This window comes from Triturus cristatus, chromosome 6 (genome assembly GCF_964204655.1).
Source record: "Triturus cristatus chromosome 6, aTriCri1.1, whole genome shotgun sequence".
In the NCBI taxonomy this organism is placed as follows: Eukaryota; Metazoa; Chordata; class Amphibia; order Caudata; family Salamandridae; genus Triturus; species Triturus cristatus.
In genome coordinates, this window is record NC_140589.1 from 1,839,611,523 (window position 1) to 1,839,637,761 (window position 26,239).

A 26,239-nucleotide genomic window follows, 5' to 3' on the forward strand; every position below is an offset into this window, starting at 1 on the left:
TCGGAATCGATGGCGCCAGCAACAGCGGATATCGTTCCGTCTTGGGTTGTGGCGTAAACCAGTACCAAAGTCAGTCCGGAATCCTGTGTGAATACAGAGAACCCAACTGGCGCAGAAACAGGAACCATTGGTGGAAGCTCAACTTGGTGGCCTCACAACTCTTTGGCGGCACACCAGTGTGCCCAGATGGAGCAGTTATGTTCCAAAATGCTACAGCATGGCTTAGCATACGTCCTCAATTTGCTGCAATGTCTGGAATCAACTCATAAGTAGAGTGACTTCGGAGCATGGCCTGGAAACACAATGACACCCTCAACCTTCTTGAGGGATCAAGAGTGGCAGAGATAGGGTCAGAGTCCCACTTGCACTTCTTTTTGGATTTGTCGGAGGACTTGGATTGTGAAGAAGACTTCTTGCAGGAGTGACTTTAGGATGGGGAACTCTTTCACCTCGACTAATCCCAGTGTGGGGTCTTGCGGTGCTTCACCACAAACAGCTATGCTTTCTGGTCTCGAATGTTCTTAGGTTGAATCTAGACACAATCACTACAGGCCTTGCACCACAGGCAAACTCATGTGGGTCAATCACAGAAATATTTTGGGTCATTCCCCACAGGGGTTAAATCTTGTAGATTTGGGAAGTGACACGTTTCCTTGCACAATGTTTTTGGTAGAAGTCTTTTGTAGAAGCATCTCAATAAGAACAGGGGTTACTCCAGATACGCATCTGTTGGCACAGAAAACCGAACTAATGACAGCATGCATGGATGGCTCATATATAGGGCCTCGCACCTCAGAACCGCACAGATCAAAGTTGATGTGGAGCCATCTGTGCCACCTTCAGGCATGAATGTGTACTTCTAAAGATTTGATAGATTCAGTGGGACTATTCAAAAGGCGAGGAATCTTCACTTAGAAGTCTATCAAAAAATATTTTCATTTGCATTTCCAGAAATTAAGTTCTGTTTTCACAGGTCAAAAAAATGTTTTCTTCTGGAACACAAAGCAATCTGCAGTGGGGTATGTGCACAACAGAGGACAACACTCCTTGCCGCTTCATTGCTCAACACATGTGCATCACTCACCTTCCTCTGCTCTTATCTGCGCCTCCAAGTCCTCTGGATTAACATATTTGTAGGATTCGTCCTCCTCAGGACCCTTGCATCGCCCACAGCAGAAACAGCAGCAACAGCAGCAGCAACATCCTGTGAAGATACCACAGCACACCACCAGGGCCTGCAACAAAGACATACAACTTAAGATACCTTGCGCGCGCACACACACACACACACACACACACACAGCTACAGATCACAGCACAGGAGACCCTGGCAAAGGATGCTTCACTTCAACATCCCCTGGTCTGGCCTGCACTGGAACAGATTGCCACAGTGAGAGGATTTAAACAATAGATATACAAGGTAAATAGCGGCAGACAGTGGCACTGGTCAAAAATCAAGAGGTGGGGCTCATCTCTTATTTAGCCCATTATGTTATATCAGAAACTTGTGTAGCAATAAAGATCAATATTAGATGCAGGTACTCCTCTCCACAGCTGAAATGCAGCTCTTCTTCCCACTTTTGCCAATTGCCTACGGCCCTACGCTGTTAAACTTTGCTCCAACTACAATGTCAAACAGGGTCTGCTGCTTTTTGAAGATGGGAGGTTTAGTGGTGATTTACTGTTTCCTCCATAGCACAGTGCCAACCAATTCCTTGCCTTCTTAATTTTGCACGAGGGTTTGATGTGCAGCCGGTTGTATTTTTCTAGGCAGCGAGAACCCAAAGAGGTGGTTGGGCTTTGCCATTGTTGTGTACCTAATCTGAGCAAGTGTCATATGCAGGTTGTGGATTACCTCAGAAAAGGCAGTGTGTGGAGGGGAAAATAGGGATACTTTCTGCCTAACCCATGCAAGAATGATCACAAGATTGAGTTTCGCTCCAATTGCAAATGAGCTTTTCCAATTTTTTTAGTGCAGTTTGGCTGCGGATTGCGAGCATAACGCGCAACGCCATGTTCTGAAGGGTGGTAGGAAGGCGACTGGAGGAAGAGTCGGGGGAACTTCCTCCTAGCTAGTACAACCAATCCACTACAGGGCTTCACAGTTCCTGCCTCCAGTCCTGAACTTTTCACTTACACATCATTATTTTAGGCGTATTAGTTGGTTTAGCATAATGAAAGTCTACATTACCCAGAGTGCATTAGGCTATTGCACAAAAGTCCAGGACTAGGAGCAGTACCCATAATAATCTGAAGGCAGGGGGTCAGTCTGCTCCACTCTTTTGTTTTATATGCAGTGGCCTATTTACAGCCTTGTAAAGCATTTCAGACACTAGTCTGGGCCCGCAAGCAGTCTGTGGTCAAAACTACTGGGTGCTGTGCCATCTTCACAAAGCGTTGTTGAATGAAGGTCAAAGGATATATTTAAACTGGGGCCACAGGATCATTTGGCAGTCATGTGTACAGTCATGACATCAAGATTCAGGAAGCAAAATCCGGCGGATGACCTCTGGCACTCCAGATACCGATTTAACAAGGGCCTGTCTATACGTGGCTGAGGCAGAAAGACAAAGGCTTAAGGTTTTGGAGTTCACAGGCCCCACACGTCCTGTCTCCCTAGCTCTCATTTCTGTGCTCCTTAATCCACATTGGCCAGGGCTGCGTTATTGAGTCACTTACAGTATAGACATAACAGAGAGAAAACATTGCATGTACTTCCTCAATCCTCACTCCCACCTAAAGCCTCATGCAAGGCCAATCAACTGCGAACAAGTTGGAACCCCATCCAAACCATGCCAATGTGGTGAATTTGCTGCTTGGTGGAAAGGAAGGAGGAATAGCCTCTCTTAGATTTGTTGACAGCAAAGTTAAAAGGAGGCGTATTAGAAGTTTCAGCAGTCGGATCCCAGAGTGATATACACTACCTACACCTACCTAGGGTAGGTGTGGGTGGTGTAGGGGTCATAGCAAGCCAAGCCAAAATGGCTGCTTAGTCCTGATCAGCTTTAAGTTCATCTGGTTGCAACACTTGCCGATGAACCATGACACCTACTGGATTCAAGGAAAAGTCGGCTTAAGTGATTTTGGGTCAGGTATAACAACCTGTGAGCTTTGCAGGGTCTCGCAGCAGCCGGATTCTTCTTGCTGGCCTCCTCTCCTAAGTCTCTGAGCCGATAAGCAGCACTGTGGTGTGCGCGCAAGATTCAGCAAAGCGGGTGGCGACAACACGGGTTCTACTGCCCCAGTGGCAGAGGACAACAGGGGTTACATGACCCACAAGGCAAGACACACTGGCAAGCCAGTTTAACAGACCACAGTGATGGATTGTGGACCCCCGGTTGAGGGGGGGGGGTCCCAAATGACTCTGTATTTACTTAGAAATTAAAATAGCCTGAAAGAGCCACTGGTGTGTTCCCAGACGGTCTTCATTCAAAGTGGCTGTAGTGCTAAGTGAGTGTGGAGACGGGGAGGGCAAAGAGGTGGCTTAAAAGACCAAAATATTCAGTATTTTGTCTCTTTCACCTTCAGTTAACTGTATATGAAATAATAAAACACACCTTAAATGAAAACTATATGCAAGTTTAACTAATGGATGGAAAATGTAATAGTTTAAGTTATGAAAGCTCAGATGGCTAATGTGATCACAATAGATGCCCTTGTGAGTGACCAGAGACAGAAATAAATCCTGATTGGTGCAGTGACGAACAGTGATGTGTTTATTTATAGTGCTTTGAGGTCAGTCTGTGACCAAGCACTCTGAATGTCACTATTTCAGAATTCAATTATACAGTATAAAATAGCCTGCCCCAAAATGTAGTGTTTAAGATAAAAGCAAGTGCTTCAAAAACATACACTGATACACTTTTGGAATGAGGAAAGAATAAATATTTTGTCATCTTGAAGTTTCAAGTGACTCCATCAATTAAAGTCTATACTGGCTCCAATGCAACCTCTAGATTTGGTGACTAACCAATTGCACACATTTATATTTTTTCAGGCAGCAGGCACCCTGGTGAGAAGGCCTGTTTCTTCCTTAACTCTCCATCACTCTCTCCGCTTCACATCCTGGAGCCCCTCCACCCTGCCCTACTATAAAAAAAAGTGCATGGGGCTCAGTTTCCTTGTTAACATTAGGTCTCAGGTCACCCTTGCAGGCCACTGAGCAAGGAAGAAGCGGCAGGAGAGGATGGTGTGGAGCTAGATGTGGGTGTTCATTTTGTTTTTTCTAGTTTTTTTTATTTTCAAATCTGTTTATTGCATATATAACAGATAACAAAAATCAAACAAATTGAGGACACGTTGCCCTGCCAAGGGACATCAGATTGAATCCACTATCCTGATTACTTGGCACAGCATTTTGGTAATTTAACATATGGGCCAGAGTCATTCCTTTCAGCACACCCCCAGGTCGTCCTCTTAAAAGCAAACTAGACGAGAAAAGGAGATGTGTAATACTATCATTTCACAAGCTACCCTAATAAACTTCCCATCTCGGGGAGAGACCAAAGGGACATTCAGTAAGCCAAGCATTGTAGGGGGCTCTATTGTTGTCAAATAGATTAAATGGCCAGTGCCCGGCTACATATGATGCCCCCAAGCATGGGCTCTGTCCTCTAGTAGTGGAAAGATTCTAGTCTAAAAAGCAACAGGGAGCTGTCGTCAAGCTTTAACAGATAAGGGGGAAAATAAACTCATCGGGGGGGAGGGGGCGAAGGAGAGGATGCGCTGGGACTACTTGGGCTGTGGGGGGAAAACAGATGCCTCGTGGGGGGGGGGGGGGGGGGAGAGAGGGGGGTTAGGAGGATATGCCTCCCTCCCAAGTGGACAGTTCTGGGACTACGGTTGCCGGCCCCTAAAGTAAGGCTCAAGAGGGTCGTCAAATAGTTGCAGATCACGTAGTTGTGGGGGGGGGGGCGGTGGTTTGAGGGACCAACCGGGAGTGTTCGATCAGGGTAAAATAGTGTATAAGCAGCTGCCAAATGCGGGTGAATCCAGCGTCTGTGTGATTCATGCGGGCAGTTAGTAATTCGAGGGCCAAGACATTCCATAAGCAAAGAAACCATGTGGCTACAAGGGGAGGGTGTGGTTTCTTCCAAAATAAGGCTATGGACTGTCTAGCAGCTCCTAACATGTGCAAAATCAAGCGCCAGTCCGTGTATGTCATAGCGGTCAGCGTCGAAGGCTTAATGCCTAATAAGGAGACTATTGGAGAGGAAGGAGTAGGAAACCCCACTACCTCTTAGATATGGCTAAGAACCTCTTTCCAAAACATTTTGAGACTCTGGCAGGACCGCCATATGTGAATAAAGTCACCTCTGCCACCCTGGCAACTCCAGCATGTCGGGGGAAAGTTTGGGAACATTTGTTGTAGACGGGTTGGGGTGAAGTACCTTCGTGCCATGAGTTTATACGCTGATTTGCGTTGCAGCTTACTATGATATACCTTCAGGATGTACGCCACAGTCGATCCCAACTTTCTGGAGTGATCTCATCTCCTAGATCTGAAGCCCAAGGCATCTGATACACATGGGGGGGGGGGGGGGGTCGCTATGTATGGGGGAATCAAACCCTTCAAACCCTCGAATTTACAAACCAAGGATTCAAAAGCAGTGATTTGTCTAGTGGCTCTGTGGGCGAAGTCTGGTAGAGGAGCTAGTGGCATATCTGGTAGTATTGCATCCGAGCCCCCTCCGTAAGGTGGAAAGCATTGTTCAAAATTCAGACATTTGTCGCCCTGGAACAGATCCTGAATGACCCGTCATTCACCGTCCATCCACACACTAAACGCTAGAGGTTGCATTGCAGGGAGGAACATGGGGTTGTGAGCTATAGGCGTGTTAGGGGAGGGAAATGTAGTCAGACCCCGGGATACCGCCAGTTTAATCCATATCTCCAGTACAGCTCGATCTAAGTGAAACAAGTGTTTTTCGCTTTCGCGAACTACCCACTCAGTGATATGCCAGAGATGACAAGCCCAGCAGTATTCCAGAAGGTTAGGACATGCAAGGCCACCCAGGTCCCGAGGCAGAATCAAAATCTTATTAGAGAAGCATGGCCGGGATTTCCCCATATAAAGTTAGTAAAATCTCGTTGAAGAGTGTGGATATCAGATTGTGGTTTTGGAGTGGGGAGAGATTGAAAGAGATATAAGATTTTGGGAAGAAGAGACATTTTAATGGAGTTGATACGGCCTAGCCATGCGAGAGTGAGGACTCTCCATCTGCCCAATTCCTCACGGATGACGCCTCTATATCTAGGCCAGTTAGTTGAAGTCCATGTCGAAAGCGAGAGCATCAAGTACAGTCCCAGATACCGTATCGACTTGTCAGACCACTGCACCGGATCAGATCACGCAACTCCAGGACCTCCGAGGCCTGAAGAGTAAGATTAAGGGCATGAGACTTGGCAAGATTAATCCGATAACCTGACGCGTCTTCAAAGGACCACAGGAGAGTAGCTAACACTGGAAGGGAAGTGGACGGGGAAGAGAGGTAGAGAAGGATGTTATCAGCAAAAATGGAGACCTTATGTTCGTAGCCTCCCATAAGGATACCCTGGCTAGTCTGACCACAGCGAATGGCAATGGCCAGAGGCTCGACCACCATGGCAAACTATAAGGGGGAAAGCGGGCAGCCCTGCCTAGTGCCCCAGAAGAATGGAATGTGAGCAGTGAGACGCCCATTGAGACAAATGAGATTAGTGGGTCGCGCATAGGGCGCCATCGATTTAGAAATCATCACAGGGCCCAACCCCACCTTCCGTAGGACTTCAAGGAATCGCCAATCCCCCCGATCGAAGGCTTACTCTGCGTTAAGGGACACCAGACAAGCAGGGATATTCCTAAGTCAGGCTTATTCCACAAAATGGGCCATCCGGTGGATGTTGTCTGCCCCCTGGCGATCACGGATAAACCCCACCTGGTCAGGACGGATAAGACCCGTGAAGTGAAGCTCCAAACGACTCGCCAGGATTTTCATGTAAATCTTGGTATCAGTATTTAACAAGCATTTACAATGCAATGGTCTCGGCATTGGTAAAGTTAGAGCTATTGGCATTGCTCATGACATTATTTTTGTTTATGTTTTTAAGACATTTAAAAAAACGCCATTGTTATTTACAATGTCAATAGCTTAATCACTCTCAAATGCGAGACCTATTTCATTTGCACCCACACACAGAGCCACCTACACACACACTGATTAAGCTATTGACATTGTAAATAACTGACGTTTCTCTACATGTTTTAAAAACAAAAACATAAACAAAATCAATGTCATGAGCAATGCCAATAGCTCTAACGTTAACAATCCTGAGACCGTTGCATTGTAAATGCTTGTTCTTTTTAAGGTGGGTTACTGCCTAGTGCTGAACAAATGCAGCCTATTACCAAGGAAGTGGAAAAGCTTGCGCCTGAGCAGTAACTAAGGGATTTTGCAACGTCCCAGATTCCACCTATTCTGCAGGGTTGAGGAAAGTAGAATTTTGAAAGGGGGTTCATGTCCCACGTCCCAGTCTGGTTATGGCTCTGACCCAAGCCAGTCTGCCACCTTCCATATGCGAGGTCGAGCGTAAAACACTTGGTAGTTGGTGCCCTGACAGTGCAAGAGTGAATCAGTCTGCCTCGTGTTTCCCTTATGTTCTCACACCTCCATGTCAGCCAAAAACTTTCTTTTAGATACCAGGGACCCTTTTGTATTTTTGCTGAGTTTTTATATAGCGCGAACTTGACCCGAATCCAATCAGGTATCAGAGCGCCTTACATAGCACCTGTTACGTTACATTAGGACACACAATCATTCTTTGTTAGGCACGGGGAAGATTAAGTGATTTGCCCAGAATCACAGGCTGTTCAGCGTCACTGCCGTGACTCGAACCCAGTTCCCCAGGTCCGAGGTCGATCGCCTAAGCCGTTAGGCCAACTCCTCTTCCTGCCTCTTTATCTTGGCCTACCCCGGTCATTGCTGCAGATTTAAAGGCCGGCACTAATACTGCATTCTGCCGCAGAAGTACGGTCAGTGGTCTCCTAGTGGTAGGATACGAGAATAAAAAAAAAGCAATTCTATGCAGAAAATCGGTTGTGGCAGCCTACAAGCTTATCATGCATAAAACCCGAACTGCTTTTAACACATGATCAGTTGTCGGAACGCACTGCACTCGATTATCAACGTCATTTATTAGACATGACTACCACGCAAGTTTGGAAGCCGGTCTCCAGTTGCCTAGCCGTCCCATATTCACACACACACTGAGAACTACGGAACAATCAGAACCCGAATAAAGTTCGTTTTAGTTAAAATGCAGTCAACGGATAGAAGTGCTGACACTCCTTTCAGCCGCTGGTTAAAGCCAGCCGAACCACAAAGTTTTAAACAAAGCCATTAAAAATCACAAACAAAACGATTGCTGACAAGGGCACCAGAAGACACCACCTCATAAATGTTGGACAGTGAATACAATGTTTGGCAAGCGATTAAAATCCCGTAGCACCCCTCAGCTCGGGTCACTAAGCAGCATGCCTTTGAATGCAAGCATGAGTTGGTATTTGGGGAGAACCTGGCTCGAGAGTAACCGAGTGTCTTTGAGCTATAGATGACTTATTTGTACAATATAAAGTGATTTCGCCAGCCGGCAGTGCAAGTACAACAATTAAGTAGTGAAGAACAATACAGCCCTTCATTTTAGCAAGCAGCACTACTTCCGCTGGGTGCAGCCCTGCAGAGAAACATCACGGTTCTGCACCATACATGTACGGGAGCGCACTGACTTGCATAGTCAGATTTTCAAAAATGTTTACATTTGTGCTGAGCAAAAACACACGCATTTATTTCAACAAGTCCAAAAAGTCAATTCCCTAGTAGGCTATTGCAGACGTATGCACGTTCAAAGAAGCATGCACTGTCTTAAGTGATGCAAATACATGCAGGTTGCCTACATTTTAAAGAGAATTATAATGGCACAAGTCAGAGAATGTTATCCAACCCATACAAGCTCTAAACATTCTGAAATATGTATGCACTGCGTCAAACGTTTCAGCAGTTGGCCTATTTGTTTTACCAGATGTATCTCGGCCCCCAAAGCATTTAAGGTACCTTGCTAATATCGTTATTTGTCTCGCAAACTAATACAATTACGCAGCTTGCATTTATTGGCCTGGGTTTAAATCTCAATTGTTGCAAGCCCCTAAAAACTGCAGCTTTGCAATTATTTAGCAAATCACACATCGACTGAATACTTAGAAGTTACAAAGGACTTGGACAAGGGAGATTGTTTTCATGCACAACCAAATACCAAAATACAGCAAGCTGCGCCCCACATATAAACCGAAGCATATATGGGCTCAATCACATATTTTGCGTTTACAGTCACCTTACCTCCGCCTGCTCCTCTCTGCTGAGACATCTTCCCTTGGCCCGCGCGCACTGGGGGAAGGGCGCAGAAAGCCCCGGGAGCCACTGGTGGGGGAGCGAGAGGGGTGCAGGCGGCAGGCTTGTTGCAACTGCACTTTTTCCGGCCGGCGGCTGGAACTGGGCGCGTGGGCTAGTGACGTCCGGATGCACGGCTCGTTGCACAGCCCGGAGAGCCTGGTGCCCAAAGCGGAGGAGGAGTTGCAGAGCTGCGGTGGCTACCTGATGGGCCGGGGCTGTCGGCTCAACGTTCCAAACTTGGAAGCAGGGGGGGAAGGCGGGGGGAAGGCGGGGTGAGTGCGGGGGGAAGGCGGGGCGAGGGGAAGGCGCACGCGCAATGTCCTCTCCAGCACCTTAGCCTTTTGGGCTATGTAGTGTAAAGGTTAGCGGCCATGTTTAGAGATCCGTCAGTAAACTTTGAACGGTAGCTCTCAAGGAGCAGGCTGCCACACCAAAGAGCTGCGGCAGGACCCTGTATTGTTTACGAAATCTGCAAAATTGTGAAAAGTCCTCGACACTGAGACTGACACTTTCGATGACCTGCGCTCCCTCGTCTGCTGACATGACCTGCTCGCGTTCTCTTCTCCCTAGGCAATACGCTCAAGGAAAACATCCACTCACACGCTTCACTTGGCACAGGCCCCATGAAAACATGCACGCATCTCAGCAACGCGCTTCTCCTGATAAAGGCATATCCAGTTTCACACGCCGAGGCCCGCAGTAACTCAAAGCAGTAAAAGAAAAAAAAGTGCTTTCAGCGCTAATCGTGGTGCCGTATCAATTCCGTATATCGAATTTCACTCACCGACAGTTAAATGTGCAATTAAATAGTTCATGCAGGGTTTCAATAACAGTGGCTGCCTGTCAGCATTCTCCAAAGTAAAAGAAGGCAGAGCAAAAGGCACACCACTGCCTTTCTCCGAGGTCAAGAAGAAATGCCTCGGAGAAAGGCAGTGGCATTTTCGGATTGGGGGGCGTGTTTTGCTGTTGTCTCCTCCCTGAGACTTCTCGCAAAAAACACGCCCCCCGATCCGAAAAGGACGGGGCAGGATTAGAGTGACTGGACCTCTTCTCCAGTGGCTGGCCTGCATTTAAGAGGCCAGCCAATGGAGAACAGGAGAGAAGAGGGGCGGGAGCAAGCCCCTCTTCTCAAAGACACTCAAAGTCATTAAATCTCGCGAGCGAGACTGCGCAAGCGCAGCCTTCGCTAGCCGAGACCTAAAAAGGGCAATGGGGTGATACGAGGTAGGCAGAGAATGATCTTTACCTGGTTTAGGGATAAGTACTACTTCAGCTTCAGACATTGATGGGGTAAGACTAGAGATATCCGTGAAGCTGTTAAAAAGATGTAGCAAGTGATCTTGAAGCTGTGGGTAGAAAGCCCGATAGAAGTGACTGGCAGGCCATCAGGGCCTGGGGTCTTACCCATTTCTTGTTTTTTTACACACAGTTGCAGAAAGCCTGCTTTAGGCATCAGGCTTCGCAGAGCTGAAGGTAGGATTGGTGCTGCAGCTACATAATGTCTGTTGTATAGTTATTTTATTCTTGCATTAAGGGACGAGTGCGCCCTTGCAGTGCCAGTGTGGTTTTGGACTTCAGAGCACTAACCTATGGGAGGGGAAAACTGAAGCTGAGGAGACACCTTGGTTTAGGCATCAGAGAGATGGGGGTGAAAGGGAAGGCTGAGGCAGTAGCTGTCAATGAAGCAGCAGCAGCAGCGGCACTGGGGCCTTGGTGGTCCAAGGCGCCCACTGCATCACAACTAGAAATGCCTTACTTTAAAAGAAGGGGGCATGGGTGAGGATTGTCCTTGCTAGCATCATTTGAAAGGGCACCGTTGCGCAAAGGGGGGCAAAATGTGGGAGCTCGTTTCTTTTTGGAAAGGGACAGACAGCCTGTTCCATGGTGTGGAAGTGGTGAAAGAAGAGGAGGTAGCCGGCATCTTGGTGCAGCAACTGCAGCTGCTTTGGTGCTCAGGGGTGTAAGGGGCACACAGCACCCCAATTATAAAGAGTAGTGTTTTTGGCCAACTCCCCGAATCCTCGCCACAAAGTGTTGGAACTTAAAACCCTTTTTGGTGTGGGGGGGGCGGGGGCTCAGAATCAAAAAGTATGACCTAGAGGAAGGTACAAGTTGGCCTGATGCAGATACAAAGCTCCCAAAGGAGCAGCCCCAAAAGTGGGAGCCCAGTGGGGTAAGGTTGAGGAGGCCTCCAACCAAAACACAGCAGTAAAGAGAGGCATGAAGGTGTTTACAGCACAGTCTTCCACTATGGCAGACAAAGAGAGGTACATTGAGGACTTGACCTCCAGAAGAGCTGCAGGCAGGTAGGGACAGCCGGAACCTATAGAGGGAACCTTCTGAGGAGCGACATGGCCGGGGGAAAGCAGGTTGCTGATGTGCTCTGCAAGGCTCCAGAGAATACAAACCTTGAGTCAGGGCTTGAGGAGAACGATGCACAACAGAGGATCCCTATGGTAGAACGAAGAACGGTGAACTGGACTTGTAAATGACAACATGCAGTGTGACTGCAGCAGAGACTTGTGGGAGATTGGCTAAAGGGTGGGTGAGCACTCTTCCTTTAACCATCATGGGCGGTGGGCAGTATCCTGAAGCTGGATGCCCTCTTAGACCTTCTAAACAGCCGAAGGAAGGGGGGACCTTCATGTTCTCGAAACCCCCAGTCGAGGTCTACATAATCCTTGGTGGATAATCTAGAAGACACTGAAAGATGTTTTGGAAAAGCTGCCACAGCAACTAGTGGAACATGCAGGAAACCAACGAGATGTGGATGCTGCGAAGAACCCAACAGGTGGAACGATGATAGTGGTTCTCACCTCCACTGTTTGGAAGTGAGTGTGTGCTGCGTGCCGCAATATACAGAAAGACTGCACTGGGCAGCCCGAGACTCCTGTTCTTCCCAGATCTGCATCCAGACACTTCGTAGAAAGCGTGAATTGCTGACAGTGAACCAGGAGCTGATGGTCAGAGGCCCATCTGCATGTGTGAGCTTCCAGTGAAACTTGGAGTGGAGTATGTGGGCGGACTGCAGGTTTTCAGGCAGGTGGAATCCACAGGAGCATTTGCTGACGTTGCAGTATTTGAGGAGAGGTTTGGGGTGTGCTGAACAAAGAGGAAGGAGCCAGTGACTGACCGCTTCAGAGACTCCCCCTCCAGGGTAAAAGAATGTTATCAGAGGTGGAATTATCCAATGATCGATGCTGTGTTTTATTCTATTCGCTGTCTGCTTCTCCCTCCGCTCCATTAGGGCACGTGGGCCACAGAGAGTTCTGCACCGAGTAATGGACTTGCTGGGAAAGCTTTATATACAAGTAGGAAGCTTGCATTTTGAGGCTTCCAAGTAGGTGGGGTTATTTCCAGTGGTAAAGTAACAGCACTGTTGACTATCCATGTACGACAAGTGATTCAAATTGAAAGACCAGTTTTAAACCTAATAATGAAGAAATGCCTCATGAAAGAGGTTAACTTAAGCAACCCAAAGCTCAGAGCACCCCTATTGCACATGGACACAAAGCAGGCCTAACTCTGTCACCAAAACGAATGCATGACCTATCTCCAAGTGAGAAAGGGCAATAAGAGGATAGATATAGTCAATTATTTACTAACTTTGATTGATCAATACTTTTGAGTACAGTCGCTCATCTGCCTCCCTGGTTGTGTCCCTCCCTCTCCCATGCATGCCTGGTGGTGCATTCAGATTGCCCACCTGCGTCTTTTTGTCGCAGTTCTGGTTTGCTTTTTAATTTATCCGTCAGATGTTCTTTTTTACACTGCTGTTTAAGTTGCTCTATCACCAAGATCTGCATCTTACCAGACTCGACCAAACAAAGAGTTCAGAGCCCCCGCTTCCATACAGTGAAATAAGGTGGTATACGACGAAACTTCCACTAGGTGGCACCAAATCATAAAGCAGAAACTCAATTGGCTTTTTGTGAGCGAACGGGGCACATCAACAGCAAAAGGCTATTTTGTCTGTATCACTGGCAGTCCTAGAACAGAGGCACTCACAAATATTTACTAAGGGGTCACAGGTACCGTTTTAGGGTTAGACCGAGGGTTGCATTGATGTGGGAAGGTGGGTGGGGAGGAGGCAACCATAGATGCAAAGTAAGATTGAAAACAACAAACGTGTGCTTTCTTCTGAAATCTACTGAGAGCATACAATTCTGTATATTTGGTGTTTCCTCCCTTTGTGTGTTTTACAAAACTGCGAAAATAAGTTGAGAAAAGTTCACCTAGAAATGCAATCCTGAATTACAGTCCTGGTGGTGAATTAGACACCTTTTAACGTAATTCACCACCAGGACTGTCCGTACCGGCTTGAATGCAACCTCTTTTCTGTCATGCGCTAAGACACCTGTTGGTATATATGCGCTATATAAATAAACATACAAATACAAATACAAAATTAAGCAAATGATTAACATTTTTAACACACTAATAGGATATGCTACAGTGCCTTAGATATGTGTTAATTGCCTCTTCCGTAGGTTTCTGCAGTGGCCTTTACGTGTATTGAACTGAATGTTTACAGGTCGATAATAGAACCGGGAGGCACTCCGACATGAAAGTGGCTGCTCCCACAGGTTCAGGCTTCAGATAGCAATGGGATGCTCACAAGGAGGGCCTCGGGGGAAGGGCCTAGTGGGCCACGTGTGGCCCCTGGGCCGTACGACGAGTATTCTCGACCTAAAACATTAGTGGACATGTCCTATGGGGACTAGTAAAAACCTCTCGATGCAGCCAAACTAAAATTAAACGAGTATCGAGCAGGTGACTGGGTGAACCCTCTGAAATCAGGACCCACATCAAACCTTTCTTCCCCGCGGCATGAACCCCGGCCCTGGGCGTCCGAGCCTCACCTTGAACCAGCACTTGGACATGAGGAAGTAGTACTTGACGCTCTCCTCGCCGAACTGCTCGGACACGTAGAGCCCCATGGAGCCGTACTCGTCGTAGATCTTCCGCTTGGTGTCGTCGTTCAGGGTGGAGTTGGCATTGTTGATTTCCTTGAACATCTCGGCTGCTTCGGGGTTGTCTGGGTTTTTGTCCGGGTGGTACTTGAGCGCCAGCTTCCTACACAAAAACGAAACCAAGCAATGGACAGTCAATGCCACACTTTATTGGAACCCATCCACATGGGCGAAGAATACCTTCCAGGGACTTATGGGAGTAAACTGTGAACCAGGAGGTGTGCAGATCGAAAGACTGTCTTGGCAGACTCCCACACAGGGTACCAGGAGGAGAAAACTGCCGAGGGGCTTTTCATGTGATTAGGCAGAGGGAGTAATGCAGAGCTGGGATACAACTTCTAAGTGATGGTCATTGCGGACAGGCTCTGAACTGGGCACCTGAGAAGCCAAGCGGCCAGTGACCATACGCACAAGCAGCGGGTCCTCTGGCTACCAGGATGAGCTGGAACTGAAATGTACCAAAGATCCCTCTAATGTGTGAGTTTCTGGTAAATTCCGGTCCATATTCAATCTCGAGACGAGAGGAAAAGGTGCAGCAGAGTCCTGGTTTGATTTTCAACCGAGAATTGCTCAGGAAACCGAAGAGGGGTGAAAAGTACCTTATGCTCCAGGCTCTGCGCCCCTGTGTAACACGCACAGGGGGTGGGCCTGAAAGTAAGGCAAAAAGCTGGACTTCAGGGGCGGTAAAGTGAAGCAACATCTTTAAAGGCTCGTGCATACAAAGAAAGCACAAGATATGGTCCTACTCCGCCACCTAGCGACAGGAACGGGAACCGTCGTTTACCAACGGCCTGTCCAAGTCTTCAAAGGCGCGGATTAATTACGGCAACGCGCCCCAGAGTCCTCGCCCCCCCCCCCCCCCCCCCCATTTGGTTGATGCTCTGCACACAGACATACAAGACAACCTGGTCCAGCTTTAGCACCAGTACTGCCCAGTGCAACAATCTTGGCTGGCGCCACCAATTACTTCCTTCTCTACAAATTCCCTCACTACCACCCTCCAACAGTGACCCATATCTCCTCTCTCACATGCATTTCATTAATTTTATAGTGCTACTCATCCCAGAGTAGGGTGTCCAAGCACTTTATATCAAACACACGCGTTTGATTAATTGTCTGTCTGATGTGTAAGTCAGTCTATAGAAAATGCTACATAAAACAATGAGGACTACAAGGTGTAGGAGTCACAAGTCATCCATACTAGTAGGCAGTATATTTTAAGAATGCTCGATATGGAGAAGCACAAACCAGGGATTTAAATAACAGGATTTGGGGTTGGCTTGACTAATGAGAATTAATCATAGCCAAACAAACCCTTTTTAGAAATATTAGGATAATGAAAAACTGGGGGAAAACAAAGTTCCAACTAATACCTTGCAGTTTGCAGGTAGCACACTAGGTGATGTAGGTGTTTATAGTTCACTGTGCTATATAAGAATTGTAACTTATGAACTGCAAGAAGCAAAAGGATTTAAGTAACAAAAGCTGAAACCCACAGAGCTATCTCCATAAAACACAATTCTGTCATCTGCATGGCACACGCTCTTCGCAGCAGGCATATTAAACCTCTGCTCAACTTTATTATGAGCCAAAACTCCCACTAGACAAAACTCCATCTTTTTCCAGCAGGTACATTAATCACCAGAGTTATCTTGACATTTTTATTATGGCCAGAAAATTGCTGGACACAAAGTGAACTCTGTGCAGGTGCTTTTAATCCCATAAGAAATTTCAAAACAGGGTGCCCCCGAACTTGGAGCCGTGGAATTGTTTGCACCACCCTGAAGCAAGCTCTGAACATACACGCCAGTTGGTTTTACCAATACCGGTTATCAGTATCACATGAATAACAATGTATCTGTTTCAAACTATTAATATTAAAAAATAATAATAATTCTGGATATATGAGTGCTGAGGTCACTGGAAGGGTAAGTGGTCTTCAGAGTCTGGCTCACGCGGCTTCCTTTGCTTATAACTCCATTCTTCTCCCCACATTTGTGAAATTCTCCATCAGCTGTATAGCTCACACCTCATCTCTTTCCTCTTCCGCACCAACTTTTTACTCTCTCACAATTTGCATTAATCTCCTAGTTCAAAACCCACAACCACCAACCCTCCTCCCCCCCAACATTAATTCTACTCAAAGCTCTGAGTCACATCCCCATCAAGCACGAGTTCCACGGTTTAAGGAAAAGAACCCACTGGTGCTACCGAAGTATCCAGGTCACCTGCACAGGCAATGGTGGTGCTGCGAGAAGTATCGATGCCGACTAGACTTGCGACTGCTCGCGGATAACCAAGAGGGGGATGAGCGGTGCTTCTGTGGACTGGGGAGTGGATGATCCTCAACAAGGTGAAGCTTCTGCAAGACCTCAAAGGCACGGCCTTGGCCCTAAGCCAATTTTGGTGCAAAGGCAGAATCTTGGCGGTTTCTAAATACAGCTGGTGGCCTTGGTTGCTCTGGGTATTAAAGTCACATACATGTGCCATCCGATGTTGCAGGACTTAAGCATGAGGTAATAGATAGATGTTAAACAGAACGGTCACATTTATTATTTAGGAGTTTCATAATGTAGTAGGTGTAGTCTTTACAGCGCAGAATGCAATAGGAGGCTGTCCAGTTTCACACAAGAGCTCCAAGGAGGGAAGTGCTCGGTCTGGCAGGGGGTGCAAACAGCTGATGTTTTACGGTCGCGGCCATCGCGAGTCTGGAATGCCCCTTCTGTTCAAGAGTTTCCTGAAATCCGAGCTCCAGGATCCACAATCTTGGGCCTTACGGACTAGACAGCAGTATAGTGAATAGGAAAGGTTTGCCTGGTGCATACGGTGGCCCAGGATTTGGATATTGTGGGTTTTCTGATGAGGCTAGGGCAGAATTCAATTAGGCCAGAGTAATTCTGCGTTATGCTTGGATGAAGAATTACCAATAGTTCTGTGATTACTTGTGTAATTCGAAAGGAAAAACATCCCAATGTTAGAACACATTTAGTGAGTGCAAGCAGCTGCTTGCGCTCGATATTTGGGTTTTACTGCTTTTAGCTCAGTTTCATCGCGCAAAGTGCATCAATTTTGGATGCAAAAGTGCATTTGGACGCCAATAAAATAGAGCTAAATGTCGGGAGAAAGTTGGGGGAATATTCTACCCCAAGAGCACATTTACCAAGTACGACGGCTGGTAGCTATTGGTGTTCTGTTGCATTTAGGGCTATTTCTTAGTGTAAAATGCATCCTTGCGCTACGTTTATACGCGAGGAGACATTTTTGCACTAAGAAATCGGGCTAAACTCAGAATTACTCTTCTCACGTACGTCTGTATAAACTTGCAGAATCCTTTGGCAATAAGGCTACAAGGAATTATGAGAGCTACGCGCATTAAATCAAGTTGGTTAGTATAGCAGCACGGTTTCTGTCACACAGCCAGAGGGAATGCGGACCACAAGTCATTGAAAGTTGGGACAATGTCAAGACTCGTTTGCAATTTTCATTTTAAGGACGAGCAACTTGTGTAGCCTCGATTATCGTTCAGGAGCGCGTGACAGCAGCAGATCTACTCAGTATCCGACTTATATTGAAGTAGGAATCCCGGGCATGACTTGGCTTTTGCTAATGGTCTGCAAAAGGTTTCAATAATGATGTTTTTGTGCGGTGGAAAGATCTAAAAGATCAAGGAGCTCCTAGCCACCCCAGGTAGCAGACTTGAAGACACAAGGCGTCTGCATGAGGGGGAACCCCAGATGAAGACGGGTGGTTACTATGGGCATGTGTGGCCGTGGGCACCAGATCTTGCATGACCTGACCCTGTGGATCCCTTTGGCCCTTCACACCTCTGTCACTCAAGCAGTCCTGCACTGGGCTCATCCACAGGCCTGTAGTTCAGAACATGAATATGTAAGGGCCAGACCCACGTATTGAAAATCCCAATATTCAGACAGGCCTTCTTTAAGTAAATCTACTGAATCAAAGGTTTTGTCTGATGGACAGTTCGTGTTTTTCAATTCCAGTATTAATCTCAGAGAATGTATAGTAATAGTTGGTCTCCAGGATTATGTATGTGCCACATGAATCCAGCTTTCAGCAGGAGGGGCGAAGCGCCTATGCGGATTAACCCTGGAGGCCAGGATCATCACCTCAGAGATGATTGGAGGGACAGCGATGAGGAATCAGGCATTTGTTGAGTGCGACTACTCACCCGTAAGGGCCTCAAGGCGCGGTGGGGGAGGGGTGCAGGTTCCAGACCATCAAGGAGAGGGGTCTGTCAGTATGACTGCTGCAACTGTATGCCAGCCCAGGGGAAAAAAGGAACTTCAAATATCAAAGTAACAACATTTACTGAGAAAGAGTGCTTTGTCCAACAATACTTTGAGGAACAGTTGACACAGCGGATAAGATTTTACACACTGGGACTTTCCAGGTCGGACAATCAGCCTTTATATCGCATGCCGAGACGTCCAAACACAGATGCCGCTTTGCGCTAACCCAGAAACTCCCAGCACGAGTAATGCATAAGGAACCAGAAGGAAAGCAAAGCCGGGGTGTCTGAACTACTATCAGCACCCTTCACCAACAGAAGGACCCCAAAGGATGAGGAAGTACAATTCGTATGAATGTAAACAAAGGGGGAAATGGCTGCACGTTATTTTCACTTAATTATAAATGCAGGTAACGCACTGTTTCGACCTCCAGGCTCTTAAGTGAACTGCTGAGTTATGGTCAAGTGCAGTAGAAGTTTATAGTCTCCTAGTAGCAGAATAGTCAGGCTTGGACTGATTTATTGAAAGCCAAATGGCTCTACAGTTCAACAGCCACAGTTGGGAAGACCAGGGCCCAGAAACCCCCTGTGAACATACATCCGCACCCCTTCACTGCCTGGCAATGCTGCACTGGGGAGTTCCAAGAGAACCCAAAGCTACCAGAGAATTCAGAGGTTAACCGGAACAAAGAAAAGAATATACCATCAAGCAAGAGAGGGTTAGTAGCAAACATGAGATAATCTCTTGGTCTGCTCATAGAAGTTCTGACGAGACAAGAAGATCACGATAGGTCGTATGACCATTTTATTCTAAAACAAAAAATAAAACAGGGAAAGGAGACCCCAATACTGAATAGAACATGGGTGTCAACCAGGAAAGGCTACTTACCTTTGGTAACGCTCTTTCTGGTGGATAGTCCCTCTGGCAGCAGAGGAATCACGTGGTGAATGCCATTAGGTGCCAGACTGGATCCAGAGAATTTTCTCAGCAGTTCCCTCGTATGTCAGTAGGCAGCTTTGTGCAGCTCCGCCTCAAGTCTGTCCCGCCCCGAATGTGACTTTGGGCTCCTACATAGCCGCCACCTCCAAGTGCAGCCGCCACCTCCACGTGTGGATGTCAGTTTCTTTGCGATATCTTCTCTGCATGATTGTGCCAGACTGCAGATCTCTAAACTGGAATATTATTATTAGTATGGACTCCATAAATCCATTCCATAGAATGAGCAGGAGGGTGGGCTGTTGGTAATCTGCAGTTAGACAGAATATCCACCAAAAAGAGCAGTACCAAAGGTAAGTAACTTGTTGCTCTGATGGATACTTCTAACCCCGGATTCCTCGCCTTTTGAATAGATATCAAAGCAGTACCTCCATAGGTGGTGGGTCTGTGGAATGACAAACGAGGAAATCTCACAGGACAGAATAGGCAAAGCGCCCTTCCCACCACACCTGGCGGTCTAAGTAGTAATGCTTAGTGAACGTGTTAATGTCCACGTAGCAGCCTTCAAATGTCCAACACTGGCACACCATGAGCCAGTGCAGTAGTGGCAGCCTTTGCACGAATGGATTAGGCCCCGTAGGGCTTCTGGCGGCTGTTTCTTGTCCCATTCTCAGCCGAGTTTGATGCATAGAACAATCCATCTAGACATTATCAGTTTCTGCACAGCTTTTCCCTTCATTGCCCCCAGTGAACCCTACAAACAACTGATCATCCACCCAATGTTCCTTGGTGTGATCACTGTAAAAACTCTGAACTCTTAGGATCCAAACAGAGTCCTTCTTCCTGTTTGTTTGGATGGATGAGGTGGAGTGAGGAAAGCTGGGAGGGCGATACGGCCCTATGTGGAAAGGAGAGACAACCTTTCAGAGGAATGCTGCTTTCATCCTAAGCTGCAGCTGGTCCTGAAAGAAACTGGTGTATGGTTGCTGCATGGATATTGCTTGCAATTCACTCAAGTGGCGAACCAACGTCATTGCCATGAGGAATGAAGTTTCCAGGAAGAGCTTTCAGAGAGCGGCTGTGCACTGGCAAATGGCATGCACATGAGCAGAGTGAGAACCAGATAGAGGTCCAACTGGGGCATCACAAATGGGGTTAGCGGGAACATATGAATGCTTTCTTTGAGAAAACACATCACAACAGGTAATTTAAACAAAGGTGGCTGATCAGGTAAACATAAGGAGGCTGAAAGAGTCAACAGTTAACCCTGACCTGCTGCCACAGCAAGGCATTGCGGGGCTAAATATAAAAATAGAAGGTAGTACGACAACTGTGCCTGTAAAGGCTGGCTATTTCAGACATTCTTTATAAAATATCCAGCCTTTACAGGCACAGTTGTTCGAACAAGCTTCTTCCAGTGCTCTGGGTAGAATTGTTTGGTGGAGGGAAACCTGGCTGTCAAAACGACACACTACTTTGGGCCGGAGTTTGAAAGCAGTCACCTGCCGCTGCTCAGTCTCCAAGCATGGAGGTGTAGACTTTGCAGGCTTGGGTGTAGAACTGTGCCGTGCTGCTGCCACAGCAGAGTCTCCTGAAGGGGCAGCCTAATGAGAGGACAATCAATCATGGCTACAAGATCTGTGTAGAATACTCTCCTCTCCCCCAATATGGAGCTGCTAGGATGACTTGGGCCCAGTCATTTCTGAACTTCAGACATTATGACAGGAGATCTAGTGGTGGGAAGGCATACAGGAGTCCCAATCTTCAATTCAAGCAAAAGGGGTCTGAGTGAGAACTACCTTGGGTACTCAAACATGCAAAAGCTTTGAACGCTGCACATTCTCTACACTAGCAAAATCATCAAGCTAGGGTTCTCCCAACTGCTGACGAATGCCCTGAGCCACCTCTCAGTGCAACCGCTATTCGTAATTCACTAGGCAACGTCAGTAACTTTGTCCACCCTAGCGTTTCAAGATCTTGCCAGGTGCTGTATGAACAGGGAGATGGCCTGACGATTTAGCCACTTCCAAAAGGGGAACAGCCTCTTGCCACAGGACACCAGATGCCACTTTGCCCTATTTGTTGCAGTACCACATGGCCGCAGTGCTGTCCATGAGAACCTGCAGCCATTGCCTTTTGAGACGGGAGGAACGCTTTCAGTGACAAGCGATTTGCAAGAAACTCCAACAAGTTGATACAGAGGCGGCTTCAACCGGAGACCAGATCCCTCGGATCTCTATCTACCCCAGATAACCTCTCCAACTCAGCAATGATGCATCCGTCAACCATTAGCTCTGGGTAGGGTAGGGAGAAGAGTCTACCACTGGTTCACTTGTAATATAGCAACCACTACTGCAGAGCTTTTGGAGTCACCTCCGACACCTGGATGGAATCTGAAAAAGTTCTATTGATGCGGAGCCCACAGACCTCAGATTCCACTGCAGAGCCCGTATGGGAAACCTGGTGTGGTCCACAAGTAGTTTGCAGGAGGCCAAGGTGCCTCAGAACAGCTCTCACTGAGACCCAGGTTAAGGGTTAAAACATCTGGATCATAGCTGGAATGTGTTGGACTCAGTGAAGTGGAGGGAAGGCTTAGAATAGCACCATGTCCAGGATGGGTTGAATGAAGGGAAGCCTCTAAGGATCAGGTGTGACATCAGCACAGTGATGGAAAATCCTTGTGATGTCAACTGGTTGGCTGTCATCTAGAGGTGGACCACAACTGTCTGCTGAAGGTGGGCTCACCACAGGCAGTCGTCAAAATAAGGGAAGACTGGTATTTCCAACCTACGAAGATGGGCCAAGACCACCACCATCACTTTTTTTTTTTACAGAGTTTTATATAGCGCGAACTTGACCTGAAGTTATCGGGTATCGGAGCGCTTGACACGAGCACCAGTTGCATTACATGAGGACACATTTATTTTTGTTAGGCACGAGGAGATTAAGTGATTTGCCCAGAATCGCAGGATGTTCCGAGTCTCTGCAAGGACGCGCACCATTTTTCCCAGATTCAAGGTCGACTGCCCTAGCAGTTAGGCCAACTCCTCTGGAAATAGGCGTCCTGCAGGCCCAATGCTACCATCAAGTCGCCTGGATCCAGGGCAGAACTTGGGCTAGGTGGAGTATTTTGATCTTGTCCTTCCAGAGGAAGAAGTTCAAAGAGTGAAGATCAAGGATTGGGTGGAGGCCTCTGTCCTTCTGCAGCACCATGAAGTAACGCTAGTAGCAACGAGTCCCAAATTCTGATACCAGCACCCACTCTATGGCTACCTTGCCCACGAGAGCCTGAACTTCCCCTCCCAGAATGGACAAGTAGTCCTCCAATAGGTGTTGTGGTGTGGGATGCATGTTGAAGGTGTGGAAAGGAAGGGGAGGGCATATCCATTCTGGACAATTTGGAGCACCGACTGTTCTGAGGTGATGCTCTACCAACAGTGGAGATCAAAGGTGACCAGACGTTCAACCTGGCGATTGTGGACCACAGGGGGCAAATTAAAACAGTCTTGCAGCGGCCACGGACAGGAGGCCTGGGGGTTTGGATAGTTTGTTGTCCCTTTGGGACCTGTATTATGGCTTCTGCCTCGAAAGGCTTGGGAGGCCTGTTGCTACTGCGGCAATGTGTGACACTGTCTGCTGAAATCCCCTTCCACAACCACAAAAGGTGCAAAATGCTTGGGGATACTGCTGTACATGCGATGCAAGACAAAGGGAATGTTTTTTGCTTTGCTCTCCCTGAAATGCTCCAAAGGAGAGTCTGCCTGGTCTTTGAAGAGATGTGTGCCTTCCAAATGGAATGTCCATCAGGGATTGAAGGATGGATGTACCTGGAAAGTCCGGTTGAAGGGCTGAAGCACCACACTTTTCCAAACTGCTCCACCCAAGCGGTCAGTAGTGTCCAGCCCCGATACTTCAAAACGTCCTGATCACCCTGAAGAACAGGCTCTAGGATTGGCTCTGAAGTCTAATGGGACTGCTGCCGGGATCTTTGTCACAATGTCTCAATGATTCCTGCCATCTACCCAGGGGGCAACTCGAGTTCACTGAACGGATGGCAAGGCTAGTGGAGAAGAACGTGTGCTTTTTGAATGTTTTCAAGAGTTTCAACTCAGCATGGGGGAGTGGCTGGAAAATCATTTGGGTTCTGCCTTTTCATAGATGCCTGAACTGCCAGGGTTTCTGGTGTAGAGTATTGGAGGAGGATGATAGGATATCCTGGACCAAGTTTCTATGTTGCCTGTCCTTATTGCAGGCCTTCAGTGGTGGGTGTAAGTCAAGGACCTCCGCTGCACTTCACCATTTTGAAAGAGGCAGACTCTTTGGTGGCTGGAGTAGGAGAATGTAAGCCTGTGTCAGGAAATGCATCAAGCCCAAAGGCATTTTGCATGTCCAGAAAAAGGTTTTAATCATCATAAACAGGACTGTCTTCATAATTGTGTTTAAACACATCTTAATGGAACAGAAGCGCTTCTGAATAACAGTATGCTAGAGGATGTGAGGGTTGTAGCTTTTGTGGAGGTTGCAACAGTTTTGCTTCAAAGTCTGAAAGAACTATTGGGTTCCCATCCAACAATGACGCTCAGGGTCCCAGGGTGTCTTGGTGCGACAGGAGGCACTGGGCATGGCGCCAGCTCCAGAGTTGGATCTGACCCCTATACCAAGTTTGTGGGGTACAGTTAGTCAGTCAGTGACGGCTCCACCTGACTTGAAGTCCTCTCTGATCCCTAGGACCCATAGGCCCACAAGAGGAATCCAGTAGGTCACCAAAGACCCACAAAAAGGCATCCCTGAATTCCTTGATCTTTTGTAGTGTCGCTGATAGACTGGGGAACTTGGGCTACATCACAACTTGGCTGGAACCGGTTTCAAAGATGGAGACTAAGTTTGAGTCCTGGAGATATTGGGCATTATGGGACCATGTGGTCACATACTTCTCAGTACCACTGGGTGGGGGGGGGGGGGGGGGGATCAAGTTAGGAAAGCTGTCCAGGAACCAGTATGAGACCAGGCTGGTCTACTGGATCTCCCTCACAGACTCCACCTGAGAAATGAGTACGTTTGATCAGGTCACTAGACACCTCTTGAAAGACAACCTACCACTTCACTGCATGGTTCAAGAGAGGAGAATGGGCCATACCTGATCAGAACATCGGAGTGAAGCACCTGCTGCACAGACCGGTCTGGCCAGACCAGTTTGCTCGGCCCATACATGCCAACAGAGTCGATTCAGGTGAGATACTCACGATAATCTTGAAGACAATTTTTTAAATTTATTCTAGCTCTACCCCACCTGAAATTGCCCCAGCTTCAAATAAAAGTCAATGGGTAAAATACATTCCCCCGATTTTGTGACCAAAATCTCCCACTTTTTGGTTCTTAAATATTGGCATGTATACAAGCCTCATTCCCCCTCTGCCACTTGTAATCACCCCAACAGGTCATAGGGGTATCCCCAGCACTCTGTTCCACACCGGATCAAGTCACCAGGGCAGCGGTTATCATGATGGCAACATTTCAAGGTGGTCCGACACAGAGCTCACTTACAGTGCACCCATCATCTATGATGCCGGGGCAGGACAGATTAGGACACTCCTCAGCAGTACCTTTCAACAGTGTTGAGGCCTCCCCCTCTGTTTTATCAGGCTGCTAGTGCATACCCTTACCTTGCTGGCAATCCCCCTCATGTACCCATATGTTGTATCGCAAGCTGGCAACTGTAGTTCCTTGCTCTAGCACGAGACCTTTTTCCTGACAGCCACAACATGGACAGATGGTTTGAGGCGCTGAAACTAAAGCTAGTACACAGATTGTGGTTGCGCCATATGACTCTTCCTAGAATTGGGTTTAGGGATTAATGAGGAGACCGAGAAACTTAAGTTCTCATATGTACAGTACTACCTATTGGATTGGTCATTGATTGGCATCACTATGTCGTCACCACAATCGTCACATCTACAAGAGTGCACTTCTCTTGTCCTACACGCGTATAATGAAGGACCTGGGCAAGATGGCTCAGGGGGCTAAAATGAAGTCCAAACTACCTGCGATTGCTGAATGGATTCTGGGCAAGCGTTCCGTGGATTACACAATCAGCCCGGATGGAGTCGCCTTGGGCAAACTCTGCAAGGTTTTATCTGCAGATACCAGAATTGCCCTTAAGAGTAAGACTGACGTAGTTCTAGACCTTGTGCGGCCTTGGGAAGATCAGCATACATTTTTGTAATTTTTTGTAATTTTTTTTTTTTTTTTTTAAATGGACAGCCCAACAAAGTGTCCTATAGGATACGATTCCACAGGCTATCGATCTGTCCTGGCAAATGCAAGACCTAGCTGAATGGATGTGGTTCCTGGAAGAGCGGGCTGAAGATGTTGAGGGAAGGTCAAGGAGGAATAATTTGTGCCTCATAGGTCCTGCTGAAAACGCTGAAGACAGTAACATTCATAGAATGTTTGCTCAAAACCTAAGTCTTTCCTCAGTGTCTGTCTGCCTACTTCAATATGAATGGGGCCCATACTGTCCTGGGACAGTGGCCCCATTTAGACCCACTGTGGTGAAAGTACTGAACTAAAGGACTGAGACTCTGTACTACAAGGGGCCAGGATGAAAGGTACCTTCTTCTTTTAAGCATCTAAAGTAAGATTTTTCCCAGATTAA

The 26,239-nt window shown here is 47.4% G+C and overlaps 1 protein-coding gene across 5 annotated transcripts in view; it reads right to left on the bottom strand.

Moving 5' to 3' along the window:
* The window catches only part of DNAJC5G (DnaJ heat shock protein family (Hsp40) member C5 gamma), a 158,562-nt gene that overhangs the window by 28,412 nt on the left and 103,911 nt on the right, over window positions 1-26,239 (bottom strand). For all 5 annotated transcript variants that reach the window (XM_085613276.1, XM_085613279.1, XM_085613280.1 and 2 more), the window contains 2 exons: window positions 14,288-14,501; window positions 1,085-1,235 (listed from right to left, as the gene is read on the bottom strand). In XM_085613276.1, coding sequence (XP_085469402.1) covers window positions 1,085-1,235; window positions 14,288-14,501 — 365 coding nt within the window. The remainder of the gene's footprint in view (window positions 1-1,084; window positions 1,236-14,287; window positions 14,502-26,239) is intronic.